Source organism: Rhinopithecus roxellana, chromosome 16 (assembly GCF_007565055.1).
Source record: "Rhinopithecus roxellana isolate Shanxi Qingling chromosome 16, ASM756505v1, whole genome shotgun sequence".
In the NCBI taxonomy this organism is placed as follows: domain Eukaryota; kingdom Metazoa; phylum Chordata; class Mammalia; order Primates; family Cercopithecidae; genus Rhinopithecus; species Rhinopithecus roxellana.
In genome coordinates, this window is record NC_044564.1 from 89444088 (window position 1) to 89460159 (window position 16072).

The window sequence follows — 16072 nt, forward strand, 5'->3', positions numbered from 1 at the left end:
AAAGAAGAAGGCATTGATATGAGAAGGGATCTTAAGTGGGGTTAGCATTTAGATATCCAAGGGTCCTTGTCTAATAACTGCTCTATCCAAGCAGTTCTAAAAGTCATATTAATGACACAGCAAAGTTGTGCACAGCCTCTCCCAGTGCAAATACAGCTGAGTCATACTGTCTGCCATGCTCTTGGTTCCGTTCTCACCTGGACGGCTCTGTCCGGAGATCTCACCATCCAGCATACATGGCTCTTCTTGTTCCAAGCTGAAGATGACTTCTGGTTTGGGAACTTGACATCCTGTTAACAGGAGATGACAGAGGACTTGGTTTCAGAGGCCATACAATGAAGCATTCCATTTGTTTTCCAAAAAAGTTCACTGGGAACAGAGGAATATTCACACGACCCAAAAGAGATTATTAAGAACATGGGACAAAATAAGGACAAAACCATTACACACTTTAGATGTCCTGCAGTCTTTAGAAGTCCCACATACCTCAGAAAACACAGACTTCAGCAATTCTACTGAGAAAAAAATATATACTCAATTAGGTGCTGCCTACTATGTACCCAGCAGAGTTGTGCTTACCCACTGAGATCAAGTTGAAATAGTTTTCCAGCATCACTTCTCTGTACAGGCTTTTCTGAGCAAGGTCTAATTGTTGCCACTCATCCCTACTGAAGTCTACAGTTACGTCCTTGAATGACACTGATTCCTGTAAAAAAAAAAAAAAAAAAAAAAAAAAAAAAAAAAAACCCTTTCAATGTGAAGGATCAAGATTACAGAATGGAAACAAGATAGGACCTTATTTTTTATTTTTTTCTTTTTAGAGCAGGTCTAGAGTATCCTTTATTCTACATTTAGCTTAGTTTTACTATTTTTTTTTTTTAAAATTATACTTTAAGTTCTAGGGTACATGTGCACCACATGCAGGTTTGTTACACATGTATACATGTGCCATGTTGGTGTTTTGCACCCATTAACTCGTCATTTACATTAGGTGTATCTCCTAATGCTATCCCTCCCCACTCCCCCCACCCCACACAGGCCCCGGTCTATGATGTTCCCCTTCCTATGTCCAAGTGATTCTCATTGTTCAATTCCCACCTGTGAGTGAGAACATGCAGGTGTTTGGTTTTTTTGTCCCTGCAACAGTTTGCTGAAAATGATGGTTTCGAGCTTCATCTATGTCCCTACAAAGGACATGAACTCATCCTTTTTTATGGCTGCAAAGTATTCCATAGTGTATGTGATACAATATACTATAAAGAACTTCTACAACTCAACGACAATGAACAACATAATTTTAAAAATGGGTAAAATGCTTAAATAGACATTTCTACAAGGAAGATATACAAATAGTCAACAAGCATATGAAAAGATGCTCAACATCATTAATCAGTAGGGAAATGCAAATTAAAACTACAAATATTACCTGACACCCATCAGGATGATAAAGAAAATGTCTAAAATTGATTATAATGATGGTTGTACAACTGAGTGAATATACTAAAAATCAATACATGGTACACTTTAAATGGTAAACTGTGTGGTGTATGAAGGGGAGGGCTCTTTTTTGGCACTGCCATTTCCAGATGGGATGCAGTAGTTCAGCAGTCCAGTGCTTCTTTCAAGAATGAACTGTAAATGCCAGATGCAATACTTGAAATCATCTGTTTCAAAGCACTGGAAAGCTGCTGAGGTAACAAGAAATATAGGGGCTAAGACTGGAGAGGAGAGAACACTGAAGCTTGAAGCTGACTTATTCAGTCACTTGGACATTGGGAGCATTTACCAATTCTGGGTGTGGACAAAAGCTGGATTCTCGTTTTGTCCTGTCTACTGGAGAATGCAGTAGAAGGCTGCAGCTGGTTGACAGAGAAGCCAACATAACTCAAACACATGGCCATTTTCCCCTCAGGATATTTACTGAATTCTAGGGTATATAGGGTAGAAGACTAAAACTGTAAGCAAACAGCCTTTGAAGAGCAAGGCAAAAGTCTAGTATCTGTTAAGAAAGTAGTTGGGCATCTATTAGGAGGAGGGTCTTTAGAGGACAAAAGGACTCTCAGCTGAAAATTCTCAGTAGCTCCGATTCAACACTGTGCCTGACTGGATGTACGTGTTCTCCCTTCCCTCCTTTTGCTGACATAAGGAAAGACGAATCCTCTGTGGAGAAAGATAACACCATCCAGATCCTGTTCAACTTTTCTTCTTTTTTTTTCTTCTTAGACAGGGTCTTGCTGTGTCATCCAGGCTGGAGTGCAGTGGCACAAACACAGCTCGCTGCAGCCTCGACCTGGGCTCAAGCAATCCTCCTGTCTCAGCCCTGCAAGCACCTGGGACTACAAGCTTATGCTACCAGGCCCAGCTAATTTCTCCATCTTTTGTAGAGATGGGTTTTGCCATGTTGCCCAGGCTGGTCTGGAACTCTTGAGCTCAAGTGATCCGCCTGCTTCAGTCTCCCAGGTATGAGCCCTGCCTACAATTTTTTATATACGGTGTTTAAAACAAACAAACAAACAAACAAAAAAAGATAGGACCACATATCCAAAATCAGAGAAGGAAAAAATTCAATAGAAATAGTCATATAGAGAACAGGAATTAGATGAAAAGATGACTATCTTTAGAGAATTGGTTGTTATAATAAAGAATCAAATGGAAATTCAAAAATTGAAAAATCTAATATCTAAAATTAAGAAGTTCTTATACAGGTTTAACAGCAAAATACAGAATTTCTGAAATGGAAGAGAAGTAAATAGAAAATATCCAAACTGAAGCAGAGATTTTCTTTTAAAGAAAACATCCACAGGAGCATTAGGAATATTTGTGACATAGTAAAAAGGCATAACCTATCAGAGTCTGAGAAGTTAAAGAGGAGAGTGCAGGCAAGAAGTAATATTTGAAGAAAGTAATGGCTATGAATGACATCAACCCTTAGGATTCAAGAAGCTCTTCAAATACCTCTTTACAAAACTGCAAATATTGACTATGCAAAACAATAACAGTACTATTCTGGGAGGTTTAAAATATATGCAGAATTTAAATTCATGGAAATAATAATGCAAAAGTGGGAGGCAGCAAATAGAATTAAAATGTTTTAGTATCCTAGCATTATTAAGGAGATAAAATAGTAAGTTCAAGATGGATGTTTTAATATCTAGGGTAACAAATAAATAGTAAAAGAATTATAGCAAGTAAACAAAGGAAAAAATTAAAGAGTACAAAATTATGTAGTATAAAAAGTCAAGAAAGCAATGAAAAAATAGGTAGTTCAAATAAAAAAGACAGGGCTGCAGTGGCTCACAGCCTGTAATCTCAGCACTTTGGGAGGCTGAGGTGGGCAGATCACGAGGTCAGTAGATAGAGACCATCCTGGCTAACACGGTGAAACCCCGTATCTACTAAAAATACAAAAAAATTAGCCGGGTGTGGTGGTGGGTGCCTGTAGTCCCAGCTGCTTGGGAGGCTGAGGCAGGAGAATGGTGTGAACCTGGGAGGCGGAGCTTGCAGTGAGCCAAGATTGCACCACTGCACTCCAGCCTGGGCAACAGAGTGAGACTCCATCTCAAATAATAAATAAATAAATAAATAAAAACTGAAAAATAAAAACTAATAGTAAGGTAGTATATATAAATTCAAGTATATTAGTAATTACATTAAGTGTAAATGCCTTAAACATTCCAGTTAAAAGCAAGGATTGAGACTTTTGGTTCTAAAAAACAAAACAAAACAAAAAAAGAGTGCATTCCACCCCGTTCCTCCTGCTAAAATCTAGAAAAATACATAAAGCATCTATCAGAAGACTAACTGGTGGAGAAAAGAGAGTAGAACCTAAGGACTTAAAAAGCAACACAGTATTGAGTTCCCTAGGATTGCTTAGAGGGAGAGAGGGAGCTCCTACATATTGCAAGATGAGCACTAGAGGAGCTTGCAACCTGGAAGAACCAGTGAGCACAGACAAAAAAGGCCTCCCCAAAGCATGCATTTTCCAGTCAAATAATTGGAAATAGGGCAGCACTACAGGATGGGCCCTTTTGACTGCACATACCTACAAAGTTCAGAAGTACCCAAGAACACCCTCACTTCTGACACCTACTGCAAGCAGGGGGATTTCCCAGGATCACCCGTACTTCTGACACCAATTCCAAGTCAGGGGTCCCAAGACCACCCTCAGTTTCCATAATTCACTGGAAGAACTCATAGAAATTAGAAAAGCCATTATACTCATGGCTATGGTGCTATACAGTGGCTTTACAATGAAAGGATACAGATCAAAATCAGCCAAGGGAAGATGTGCTTAGCACAGGGTCAAGGAGAGTTCCAGGTGTGAGCTTTCCAGTGGTTTTCTCCCAGTGGAGTCATATGGACAGCACTTACTTCTCCCAGCAATGATGGTATGATGATAATATGCACGGAGTATTGCCAACTGGGGAAGTTCACTTGAGTCTTGATGTCCAGAGTTTTTACTGAGACGTGATCATGTGGACATGAATGACTCCCATTGTGGCTGTGTCTCCAGCCCCTCCAGAGCTGATATTGCACTGGCCAAAGGTACCCCACTATAAACCACATGTTGGCATAGAATATTCAGTGTGGCCCAAAGCTCCCACTGTAATCACATTGTCATTATATACCATCTTGCATGGCCCAAGCAAGACCTGCAAGACATTCCAAAGATTTAGAGGTTACCTCCCAGGAGCTGAGTGCAAAAGCCAAACCTCTCTTTAGGCAAAGTTAATCTTTTACTGCACAACAGTATACTTGAGGTGAAAACGACAAAAGATGAATCCTTTGCCTTCTTCACCAAACAATGTGACTCCAAGATGGTGGGGTGGAGCTCTCTCAACCATCCCAACTGCATTAGCTGAAAGAGAGGTAGCACCCCTCTTGCCTCTCCAGCAGGCATTATATAGACTGTGTTGGCTAACCCTACCCCAAATTAAGTGAATGACAGCAAAGAAGTAGCTACCTTCTCCTTCCAATAGAGAGTGGAGGATGGACTATGGAGAAAGTTATAAAAAGGGGTTCTTTAAAGATATGTATGATGCCATGGGCACACCTATGAGCAGCCCATGTATAAAATCAATCAGAATCAACATAGAAAAAAGCTTTCAGGGCTGAACTAGGGTATGGGATACTGTCCAGGTTTCAAATTGCCTTCTGGGTTGCACAAAAATGAGGGAGACCAAAGTAGAAATGCAAAGACTTTCAAAACTTAAGTTGAATTTGAACTACAGCCCATAAAAATAGACCAAGACACGTACTCTAAACCTAAATGTGTTGACAACTGCTAAAATAGAGGATTTAAAGAGAAAACAGAATCTCATACATGATATTTAGAATGTCCTGAATAAAGCCAAAATTATTCATCATCTTAAGAACCAAGAAAATCTCAAATCAAACGAGAAAAGAGCATCAACAGATAGCAACACTCAGATGAATCAGATGTTGGAATTATTTGACAAGGATTTAAAGTAGCTAACTAAAAGTGTTGCAACAAGCAGCTGTAAATAGTCTTGAATCAAGTGGAAATATACAAATTCTCAGCAAAGAAATAGAAGGTATGAGGAAGAACAAAATGAAAATTTTAGAACCAAAAAATACAATAAATGAAATTAAAAACCTCACTGGATGATCTCAACAGCAGAATGGAGATTCAAAGAAAAGAATCAGTTACCTCAGTTACCTGTAAGATAGATAAATAGAAATTATCCGTATCTGAACAATAGAAAAAATAATTGGTGAAATGATTGTTTCATCAATTCCCTTGGGCTGTATTCAGCCTAAGTGACCCAGTGGGACAATAACAGAACAGCCAACAATCATTTCATCAGTCCTAGAAGGAATGAAAAAGTAGGACGGGGGACCGGAAAAAGATTTGAAGAAATAATAGCTGAAAACCTCCCAAATTTGGTAAAAGGCATAAATGTATAGACTCAAGTAGCTGACCAAATCTCCAAAAGGAAAACCTCAAATAAATCCCCGTCTAGATACATTGTAAGATTTATAAAATCCAAATTCAGGAATAGAACCTGAAAACAGTCAGAGAGAAATGACACATTACCTGTAGGGAAAGGGCAATTTGAACAAGAGTGAATTTCTCATTAAAAACCACAGATGTCAAAAGGAGGCGGCACCATATTTTTCAAGTTCTGAAGGGAAAGAGCTGTCAAAATTGAATTCAATATCCAGTGAAAATAAAATGGGCTGTTTAAATTCTCTTAAACTTAATTCTGAGGAATTACCTGCCATTAGTAGTTAAGAAAGACATCTGAAAAAAATAAAAATAAAAAAGGAATTAACTGCCATACATTTATTAAGCATAATTACTTAGGTAATTCTTAGGAATTACCTGCCATATATTTACTAAGCAAGATGTTCAGAACTTTATGTTGTGAACATCTTCACAACTTTACACAATATGCTTCAAGACATCAAAGAACTTACAATTGTCTCAGAGATTATAAAGGGTATAAGAAATGTGCAAAGTATAGCATGACCCCAAATAGAAGAAAATTCTACATGGAGTGTAAGACTAAGTTCTGTAGAGTTGATGAAACTTAAGCTTAGTCTTGGGAGATGACATGTTTAATGCAAGCAGAGTAGGGCAAAGTGATTTTGAGCAAAGGCATAAAGACAGGAAAATACATGATAAATTCAGGGAACTACAAATTCGTCTGCGTAATGAGAGGTCTGTATGCAGTGAAGGAAAGGTGTTTATGAGAAAAGATGATTAAATTTGTGTTTAAAACTGCCAAGAAGATGCTGGTGAGGTTGTGGAGAAATAGGAACGCTTTTATACTGTTGGTGGGAATGTAAATTAGTTCAACCATTGTGTAAGACAGTGTGGTGATTCCTCAAAGATTTAGAAGTGGAAATACCATTTGACCCAGCAATCCCATTACTGGTTATATACCCAAAGAAATATAAATCATTCCATTATAAAGATAAATGCATGCATATGTTCATTGTGGCACTGTTCACAATAGCAAAGACATGGAATCAACCCAAATGCCCATCAATGATAGACTGGATAAAGAAAATGTGGCATATATACATCATGGGATACTATGCAGCTGTAAAAAGGAATGAGATCATGTCCTTTGCAGGGATATGCAGGGAGCTGGAAGCCATTATCCTCAGCAAACTAATGCAGGAACAGAAAACCAAACACTTGATGTTCTCACTTATAAGTGAGAGCTGAACACACGGACACAGGGTGGGGAACATCACTCACTGGGGCCTATCAGAGAAGGGTGGGGGGTGGGAGAGCATTAGGGAAAAGAGCTAATGCACGCTGGGCTTAATACCTAGGTGATGGATTAACAGGTTCAGCAAACCATCATGACACACGTTTACCTGTGCAACAAACCTGCACATGTACCCTAGAGCTTAAAATAAAAAATAAAAAAAAGACTATCAAGAAATGGCATGGAGAATACATTTGAATGAGCAAGAGTGGAAGTCCAGGCAATATTTCATGTGAAGGAATAAAACACCCAAGTTGGGGGGAAAATATTATTTAACAGGAATATAGAAAAAGAAATTGGTGTAGATAGTAATTACAATTGATAGATGCAGTAAGAAAAAGGAGGGACTAAAGTGAAATTCTCAATTATTCGTTTTGTATACTCTGAGATTATGGTGTCATATACTGAAGTAGAGACTGATGAATGGGAAAAGGTTGGAGAAAGGGAACCAGAGAAAATCACTTATGTTTTGCACATATTGAGATTACAGGGATTAAACATGTAGGCAGGCATGTTTAATCCCTGTAATTAACAGGAAGGAAGTTGGACAGGAAGTTAGGCAGAGGCCTAGAGTGAAGATAAAGATTTGGAAGTCACCAGTAGATAATTAATAACTAAAATCATCTGAGTAAATAAGACTGCTTGAGAGGACACCTGATAAAGGAGAATGTAAAGAAAAGAATCTGAAAAATTACCAGTATTGAAGAAGAGGTGTCAGCAATAAAAACTGAGAAATCAGACAGAGTCAGGAGAGAGTAACATCTTAGAATATATGTGGGGATTAGTTGATGGGGTTGAATGCCAAGATGGATGAAAAAAGCAAAGGACAAATAAATTTTGGCTTTTGTATTTAGGAGATGTGACAGTGATAGCTAGCTGTCTTCCAACATTCACTCATCCTTTCTTCCCTAATAACAGAACATGAATTCTTAGCTGGATACACTAAGACTCTCTTTTCCCAGCCTACCTTAAATGTAACCAGGAAACTATGCTTTGGCCACAAAGATACAGGTGATACTTCTGAGAAGGCATTTTTTAAAGGAGAAGGTGTGAGTGCCCCTTTCCTCCCCAACCTCCTCATGCTGCTGGCCTGGAACGCTGACTCAGTTAATGCAACCCCAGCCAATCTCGGGAACCATCAAGTAATGTTAGGTTGAAAATCACAAAATGAGAATGACATACAGAACAGAAAAAAACGGTGTATGAGTTTGTGAAGACACTAGGCCATGAATGAATACTTTCAGACTTCTTTTGCTTGATAGAATTTTTAGATTTCAGTTATACTAAAATGCATTTTGCCAAATGATTCTAATAAAATAGACAAAAACTGTGTTGCAATTACAGACTCTTAAGCTTTTAAGCAAAAATTTCAGTACCACATAATAGCAAAAAGACCAGTACTCCAGGAAAATATAATTCATATTTTGAATAACAACCTAAAATACATAAAACAAAAGCTGACAAAATTACATGGAGAAATTGATAAATCTACACACGCAGTGGGAGACTTCCCGACTCCCCCTCCCTACTCTGGGAGATTTTAACCAGATTACATTCATTAATCATTAGATATAGCAACAAAACTTTGGCACGTATAGGAAAATTTCTGCAAGAAAATTGACAAGCCAGTTACAAAGGAGATGAGATCTCATACATAAAACAAATATGCAATAGTCAAAAAATAAGGATTATACAGAATATCTGAACAACACAAATAAGCTTTTTGTGATGTAGATAGAAATCACACATACACACACACACGCACACACAGAAAGAGAGAGAGAGAGAGAATGAGAGCGAGAGAAAGAGTATATTCATCATTATATTAGGGGACCATACATGAATGACAATGTGATAGTACACAAAATGTATAAAGAACATAAATTTAAAAACAGGCTGGGTGCGGTGGCACATGCCTGTAATCCCAGTACTTTGGGAGGCCAAGGCAGGAGGATTGCTTGAGTCCACGAGTTTGGGACCAGACTGAGCAACACAGTGAGACATTGTCTCTACAAAATATCAAAACAACAACAACAACAAAAAGCATTACCAACTACAGACAACTCAGTTAAATAAAAGCCAGGGGGGAATGAATCAAGCAATTCTTAAAAGAAGTATACATGACAATAAAATTCTGAAAACCTGTTCAATCACATTAGTAACCAGGGAAATGCTAATTAAATCCAAAATGGCATGTCTGCAAACTCCCCAAGATGGCTAAAATTGTAAAGATTGAAAACACCAAGTATTCGTAAAGACACAAAGTATTAAACATATCTGCACACTACTAGTAGGAATACAAACTGGCATAACAACTTTGCAAAGCTGTATGACATCATATACTAAAGTTGGAGAGGGGCCAAGTGCAGTGGCTCAGTCCTGTAATCCTAGCACTTTAGGAGGCTGAGGCAGGAGGATTGCTTGAGACCAGGAGTTCAAGACCAGCCTGGGTAGCATAGCAAGATGCCATTTCTACAAAAAGAAAAAAAAAAAATTAGCCAGGCATGGTGGCACACATCTATAGTCCCAGCTACTTGGGAGGCAGGGGTAGCAGGATCACTTGAGCCCTGAAAGTTGAGGCTGTAGTGAGCTGGGATCACACCACTGCACTCCACTCAGCCTGGGTGACAGAGCAAGACCTTGCCTTTGGATAGAAATAACTTCTGAAAGAAATGTTCACAAGAGCATATTTATAATGCATTTTGTATTTCTCAATAGTAAAGGCTTAAAAATAAATGAAAATAAAATTATAATGGTACAGAAATGCATACAGTATACCATCTTCTGTGGAAAGAACATAATACTTTTCCTATTTGTTTTTGTCTATATAATGATACTTTGAATACACACTAAAAAAATTAGTTATCCAGATTGAGGACATGGGCTGATAGGAAAAGAAAGAGGGAGATTTTTCACTATATACTTATTTTCTTACTTTTAAATCATATGCATGTATTACGTATTCAAAATACCCATCTGACAAAGGTCTAATATCCAGATTCTACAGGGAACTTAAACACATTTACAAGAAAAAAACAATCCCATCAAAAAGTGGGTGAAGGATATGAACAGACATTTCTCAAAAGAAGACATTTATGTGGCCAACAATTACATGAAAAAAAGCTCAACATCACTGATCATTAGAGAAATACAAATCAAAACCACAACGAGATACCACCTCATGCCAGTCAGAATGGCAATTATTAAAAAGTCAGGAAACAACAGATGCTGGCGAGGCTGTGGAGAAATAGGAACACTTTTACACTGTTGGTGGGAATGTAAATTAGTTCAACCATTGTGGAAGACAGTGTGGTAATTCCTCAAGGATCTAGAACCAGAAATACCAGTTGACCCAGCAATCCCATTACTGGGTATATACCCAAAGGAATATAAATCATTCTACTAAAAGACAAATGCACATGTATGTTTATTGCAGCACTATTTACAATAGCAAAGACATGGAACCAACCCAAATGCCCATCAATGATAGACATCAATGATAGACATCAATGATAGACCACAAAGAAAATGTGGTACATATACAACATGGAATACTATGCAGCCATAAAAAGGAATCAGATCACATCCTTTGCAGGGACCTGGATGAAGCTGGAAACCATCATCCTCAGCAAACTAACACAGGAACAGAAATCCAAACACTGAATGTTCTCTTATAAGTAGGAGTTGAACAATGAGAACACACAGACACAGGGCAGGGAACAAGCCACACCAGGGCCTATCGAGAGGTCGGGGGTAATGGGAGAGAAAGCATTAGGACAAATAGCTAATGCAAGCAGGCTTAAAACCTAGATGATGGGGGCCGAGTGTGGTGGCTCACACCTGTAATCCCAGCACTTTGGGAGGCCAAGACGGGTGGATCACCTGAGGTCGGGAGTTTGAGACCAGCCTGACCAACGTGGAGAAACCCCATCTCTGCTAAAAATACAAAATTAGCCAGGCACGGTGGCTCACACCTGTAATCCCATCACTTTGGGAGGCTGAGGCGGGTGGATCACGAGGTCAAAGACCATCCTGGCTAACACAGTGAAACCCCGTCTCCACTAAAAAACACAAAAAATTAGCCAGGCCTGGTGGCGGGTGACTGTAGTCCCAGCTACTCGGGAGGCTGAAGCAGGAGAATCACTTGAACCTGGGAGGCGGAGGTTATGGTGAGCTGAGATCGCGCCATTGCACTCCAGCCTGGGCAACAAGAGCGAAACTCCATCTCAAAAAACAAAGCAAAACAAAACAAAACAACAATAACAAAAAAACAAGCCTAGATGATGGGTTGATGAGTGCAGCAAACCACCATGGTACGCGTATACCTATGTAACAAACCTGCAAGCTCTGCACATGTATCCTGGAACTTAAAGTAAAATTTTAAAAAAAGAAAATATTGCACCCATTAATATTAGAAAGATCATTCAGAACTGAAGAAAAGAGTCCTTGAAATTAAAAATACAATACCAATGAGAAACTCAGTAACCTGAAACTTTCCATGATACTGCACTGAGCACTTCTTCTTGGGCTGATTTTAATCCATGTCCTCTTTTTGCAATGAACGATAAGCATGAGTATAACAGCTTTCCTGAGTTGTGTAAGTCCTTCTCGTGAATTGTTGAAACTGAGGGTGGTCTTGGAGATTCCTGAGCTTGCAGTTTCTGTCATAAGTGAGGGTAGTCTTAGAGACCCCTAAATAATTGTACTTGGGCTTGCATCTGGGTGTCAATAGGGCTGTATTCCTTCTGGAGGTTCTAAGGGAATATCAATTTCCTTGATTTTTCTAGCTTCTAGAGGTCACCTGTATTCTTTGGCCTTAAAACAACACAAATTTGTCACTGTTCTGGAGGTCATATGTCCAAAATAGGTCCTGCTGGGCTGCATTCGTTCTGGAGACTCTACAGGACAATCCATTTCTGTCTTACCCAGCTTCTTGAGACTCAAGAGATCTAACATTTGAGAAACACAAGGAGAATTCCTAGTATCGTGTGGAAGGGACAGCCCATGCCAGTAGCTGAGTATCAGATAGAGAGTAACTATGAGCAGGTCGACAACTCCAAGAGGAGTTTCCTTAAAGAGCCGAAATGAATAGCGTGTAATCTGGAGCCAACGGCCTGGGTCTTATTTTCCTGGCTTCGTCATTCAGGAGCTGTGTAATCTTGGGCAAATTACTTCTGTGTGTAACAGTTTTCCTCCTTTGTAAAATGAGAATAATTATTATAGACAGCTGTCTTTGTTTACCATTGCTATAAAGGAATACCTGAGCCTGGGTAATTTATAAAGAAAAGAGGTTTATTTGGCCCATGGTTCTGCAGGCTGTGCAAGAAGCATGGCATCAGCATCTGCATCTGGGGAGGACCTTCAAGCTGCTTCCATTCATGGCAGAAGGGGAAGAGAAGCCGGTGTATGCAGAGATCACATGGCAAGAGAGGAAGAGAGAGAGAGAATGGGAGGTAGCAGGCTCTTCTCAACAACCAACTCTCATGGAACTCATAAGATTGAGAACTCACCACCGCCCCAGAGACAGCATTAATCTATTCATGAGGTATATGTCCCCATGACTAAAACACTTCCCATTATGCTCTACCTCCTACACTGGGTTCAAATTTCTCTTTATTATTATTATTTATTTGTTTATTTATTTGAGACGGAGTCTCGCTCTGTCACCTAAGCTGGAGTGCAGTGGCCAGTCTTGGCTCACTGCAAGCTCCGCCTCTCCGGTTCACGCCATTCTTCTGCCTCAGCCTCCTGAGTAGCTGGGACTACAGGCATCCACCACCACGCTCAGCTAATTTTTTTTTTTTTGTATTTTTAGTAGAGACGAGGTTTCACCATGTTAGCCAGAATGATCTCGATCTCCTGACCTTGTGATCTGTCCACCTCAGCCTCCCAAAGTGCTGGGATTACAGGCGTGAGCCACTGTGCCCGGCCTTCTTTTATTTTTAAAATTTATTTTTATTTATTTATTTTTGTAAGAGACAGGGTCTCGCCATATTACCTAGGCTGATCTCAAACTCTTGGCCTCAAGTGATCCTCCTATCTTGGCTTCCTGAGTAGCTGGGATTACACACAAGCCACCATCTAGGGATCAAATTTCAGCATGAGATTTGGAGAGGATAAATATCCAAACCACAGTAATAACTCATAGGGTTTGTGACTGAATTGGTTAATAGAGAATGCTTATAGTGCCTAGCATATAGTAAGCACTGCATTAATGTTTATATTACTGTTATTATTTAACATATTGTAATATATTGAGAAGGTATTTATATACATGGGAAGACTAGAGATGAATTAGTGATATGTATAATATATATTGTATATGTATGTATGGAAAACAAAACAAATAATTAAGCCAGAGACTTATCATTTCAGGTAAAACAAAAAGCACTGCATAAAAAGTAAATGGCTCACTTGTGAATATTGTTAAAATCCTCATCATAATAAAATGCAACCTATTGATTTACCCCAAATTATGATATACCCATATTAGGCTAGGCGCGGTGGTTCACACCTACAATTCCAGCACTTTGGGAGGCTAAGGTGGGCGGATCGCTTGAGCCCAGGAGTTCAAGACCAGCCTGGGCAACATGGTGAAACCCCATCTCTACGAAATAAATAAATAAATAAATAAATAAAATACCCATATTAGAAGGAGGGTACATGAGAAATGTGTACGTGAGTGTCAAGGGCCTGAGTGTCTGAAAGAAAGCTAATTCCTTATTTCCATTGTGTTGTCTGTAGATAACTGCTTAAAACTGAAAGCCTAGAAATACCAATACAAACATGTTATTTAGACATATGAAAGTAAACAGCAAAAGACAGTAAACTGAGTTCAAAGTGATTACCTTTGAGAAGCTGAAATTTGAGGGTGAAGAGAGCAGATGACAACTGTTTTATTCTAAGAAACCACAAAGAACAATCTGACTAAGTAAATATAGGTAAAACGTTCATGACATTCAAAATGAAATACTTATTTTTAAAAGTTCAAATGCAAAGGACAAAGAGGCAGTTATAATTGAACAAAACGTATAAGACTCTGCTTAATATATGAAGTCCTCTGTTCAAAATCAATAAACTGGATTCCACCCCTGGAAAGATACAGCAGATGCACTTGTCTCGACTCAGCCTGTTAAGTTCATCTGCAAACCACAGACATTATCCATCAAACTAACATACAGAGACTCTGAAAGGTAAAGAAAAACGGGCACCCTGGCTAAGGGCCTCAGGAACCAGGGAGCTAAACAGGAATGAGCTCTCTGTGTCTTTCGGCCTCACATAGATAGCACTGACCAGGTGTTCGAAAAACCTGCAATCCAGAAACACCAACAAGTGCATACAAAAAGGCCTGGAAAAAAGTGCTCTCTCGCTAAAAGACCAGGAAAGGGGCAACAGAGAAAACAAACTTTTAGACAAAACCTACTCCAAGCAAATACCACAGATAATAAAACAACAGAAAACTGTGGACTTGATTCATCTCTCATCAGCGAAGACTCAGTGGTTAGCTTAGGCTCCTGTATTTGCCTGGCTGTCTGGGGATGCCCCTCTACTACAATAGGGTAGTATGAGAAAAAGCCAACTGGGGAGCTGGGACTTTCATCTCTGCACAGTGGTAATGGGTAGCTTTCCTGCCATGCCAGTGGGAGCCACATCAGGGCTGGACTTCCATTCCTACCTAGCAGTAATGCGACAGTCTTCCCATCACCACAGGTATGGTGTGAGAGGAGGCCAAATGAAAATCCAAGACCTTCATCCCTCGGAGAGGTAATGAGGCCCCATCCAACCTAACAATATCAGAGAAGACAGCATGAAGAGCAGAAACAAGGTACCCTCTCCTGTCAGACAGGTGATGTCACCAGAGGTCTACTGGGGAGCCTGAACTGCCAACCCCACCTAGCAGTAAGGAGGTGTCTCTCTCCCCACAGACTGTCAGCAGAGTTCAAGTAGGGAACCTGCAAATTCACATCCACCTGGCGGTAGTACAGCAAGCCCTACCAATTCCCACACTGGCCCAGAGGACGCCTGCTAAAAAAGAGGACTCAAATAAGATCTAGAGTCTAAGGTTTCCACCATATGTTACAAAATCGTTTGAATAACCAAGAACCAGGAAACCTCAACTTGAAAAAGGAAACGACCAATCAACAGATACTAAAACTGAAGTGATGCATGTATCAGAATTATTTCATAAGGATTTTAAAGCAGTCCTCATAAAAATGTTTTAATAAGCATATGAACACACTTGAAACAATAAAAAAATTTCAACAAAGAAATAGAGAAGAGAGGAAGAAACCAAATGAAAATGTTAAAACTAAAAAATAACCAATATTAAAAACTCAACAGATGGGCTCAAAAGAATGGAGACAACAGAATAAATATTCTGAGTACCTGAAAATAAAATAGAAATGATCTAATCTAAAGAATGGAGAGAAAACAGACTGAGAAAAAAATGAACAGAACCTCAGAGACATGTGGGACAGTAACAAAAAATCTAACATTTGTGTCATTGGAGTTCCAGAAAAGAAAAAGAAGAGAAAGGAATGGGGGCTGAATGGGGGCTAAACAAGTATTTGAAGAAATAATGAATGAAAATTTCTGAAACTTCTCAAAAGATATACACTTACAGATAGAAGCTGAGCAAATCCCAAAAGGGAAAAAAACAAAGAAATTCACACTAAGAAAGAATTATAGTCAAACTTCTGAAAACTACAGACAAAGAAAGAATGCTGAAAGCGTTCAGAGAGAAACTACACATTACCCATAGGAGAAAAACAATTTGAATGACAGTGTGTGATACTAAGAACGATGGCTCCCCAAAGATGTTCACATCC

The 16072-nt window shown here is 39.2% G+C and overlaps 1 protein-coding gene across 7 annotated transcripts in view; it reads right to left on the bottom strand.

Annotated features, from left to right (window-relative positions):
* ZNF484 (zinc finger protein 484) overlaps nucleotides 1–16072 on the bottom strand; it is a 128377-nt gene that overhangs the window by 31350 nt on the left and 80955 nt on the right. For 3 of the 7 annotated variants that reach the window (XM_030919977.1, XM_030919976.1, XM_030919974.1), the window contains 3 exons: nucleotides 6240–6265; nucleotides 580–706; nucleotides 198–290 (listed from right to left, as the gene is read on the bottom strand). In XM_030919977.1, coding sequence (XP_030775837.1) covers nucleotides 198–290; nucleotides 580–613 — 127 coding nt within the window. In that variant the 5' untranslated portion in view covers nucleotides 614–706; nucleotides 6240–6265. Of the gene's footprint in view, nucleotides 1–197; nucleotides 291–579; nucleotides 707–6239; nucleotides 6266–12169; nucleotides 12396–16072 lie in introns of those variants that run through there. The other 4 variants (XM_030919978.1, XM_030919972.1, XM_030919971.1 and 1 more) reach the window with 2 other exon arrangements.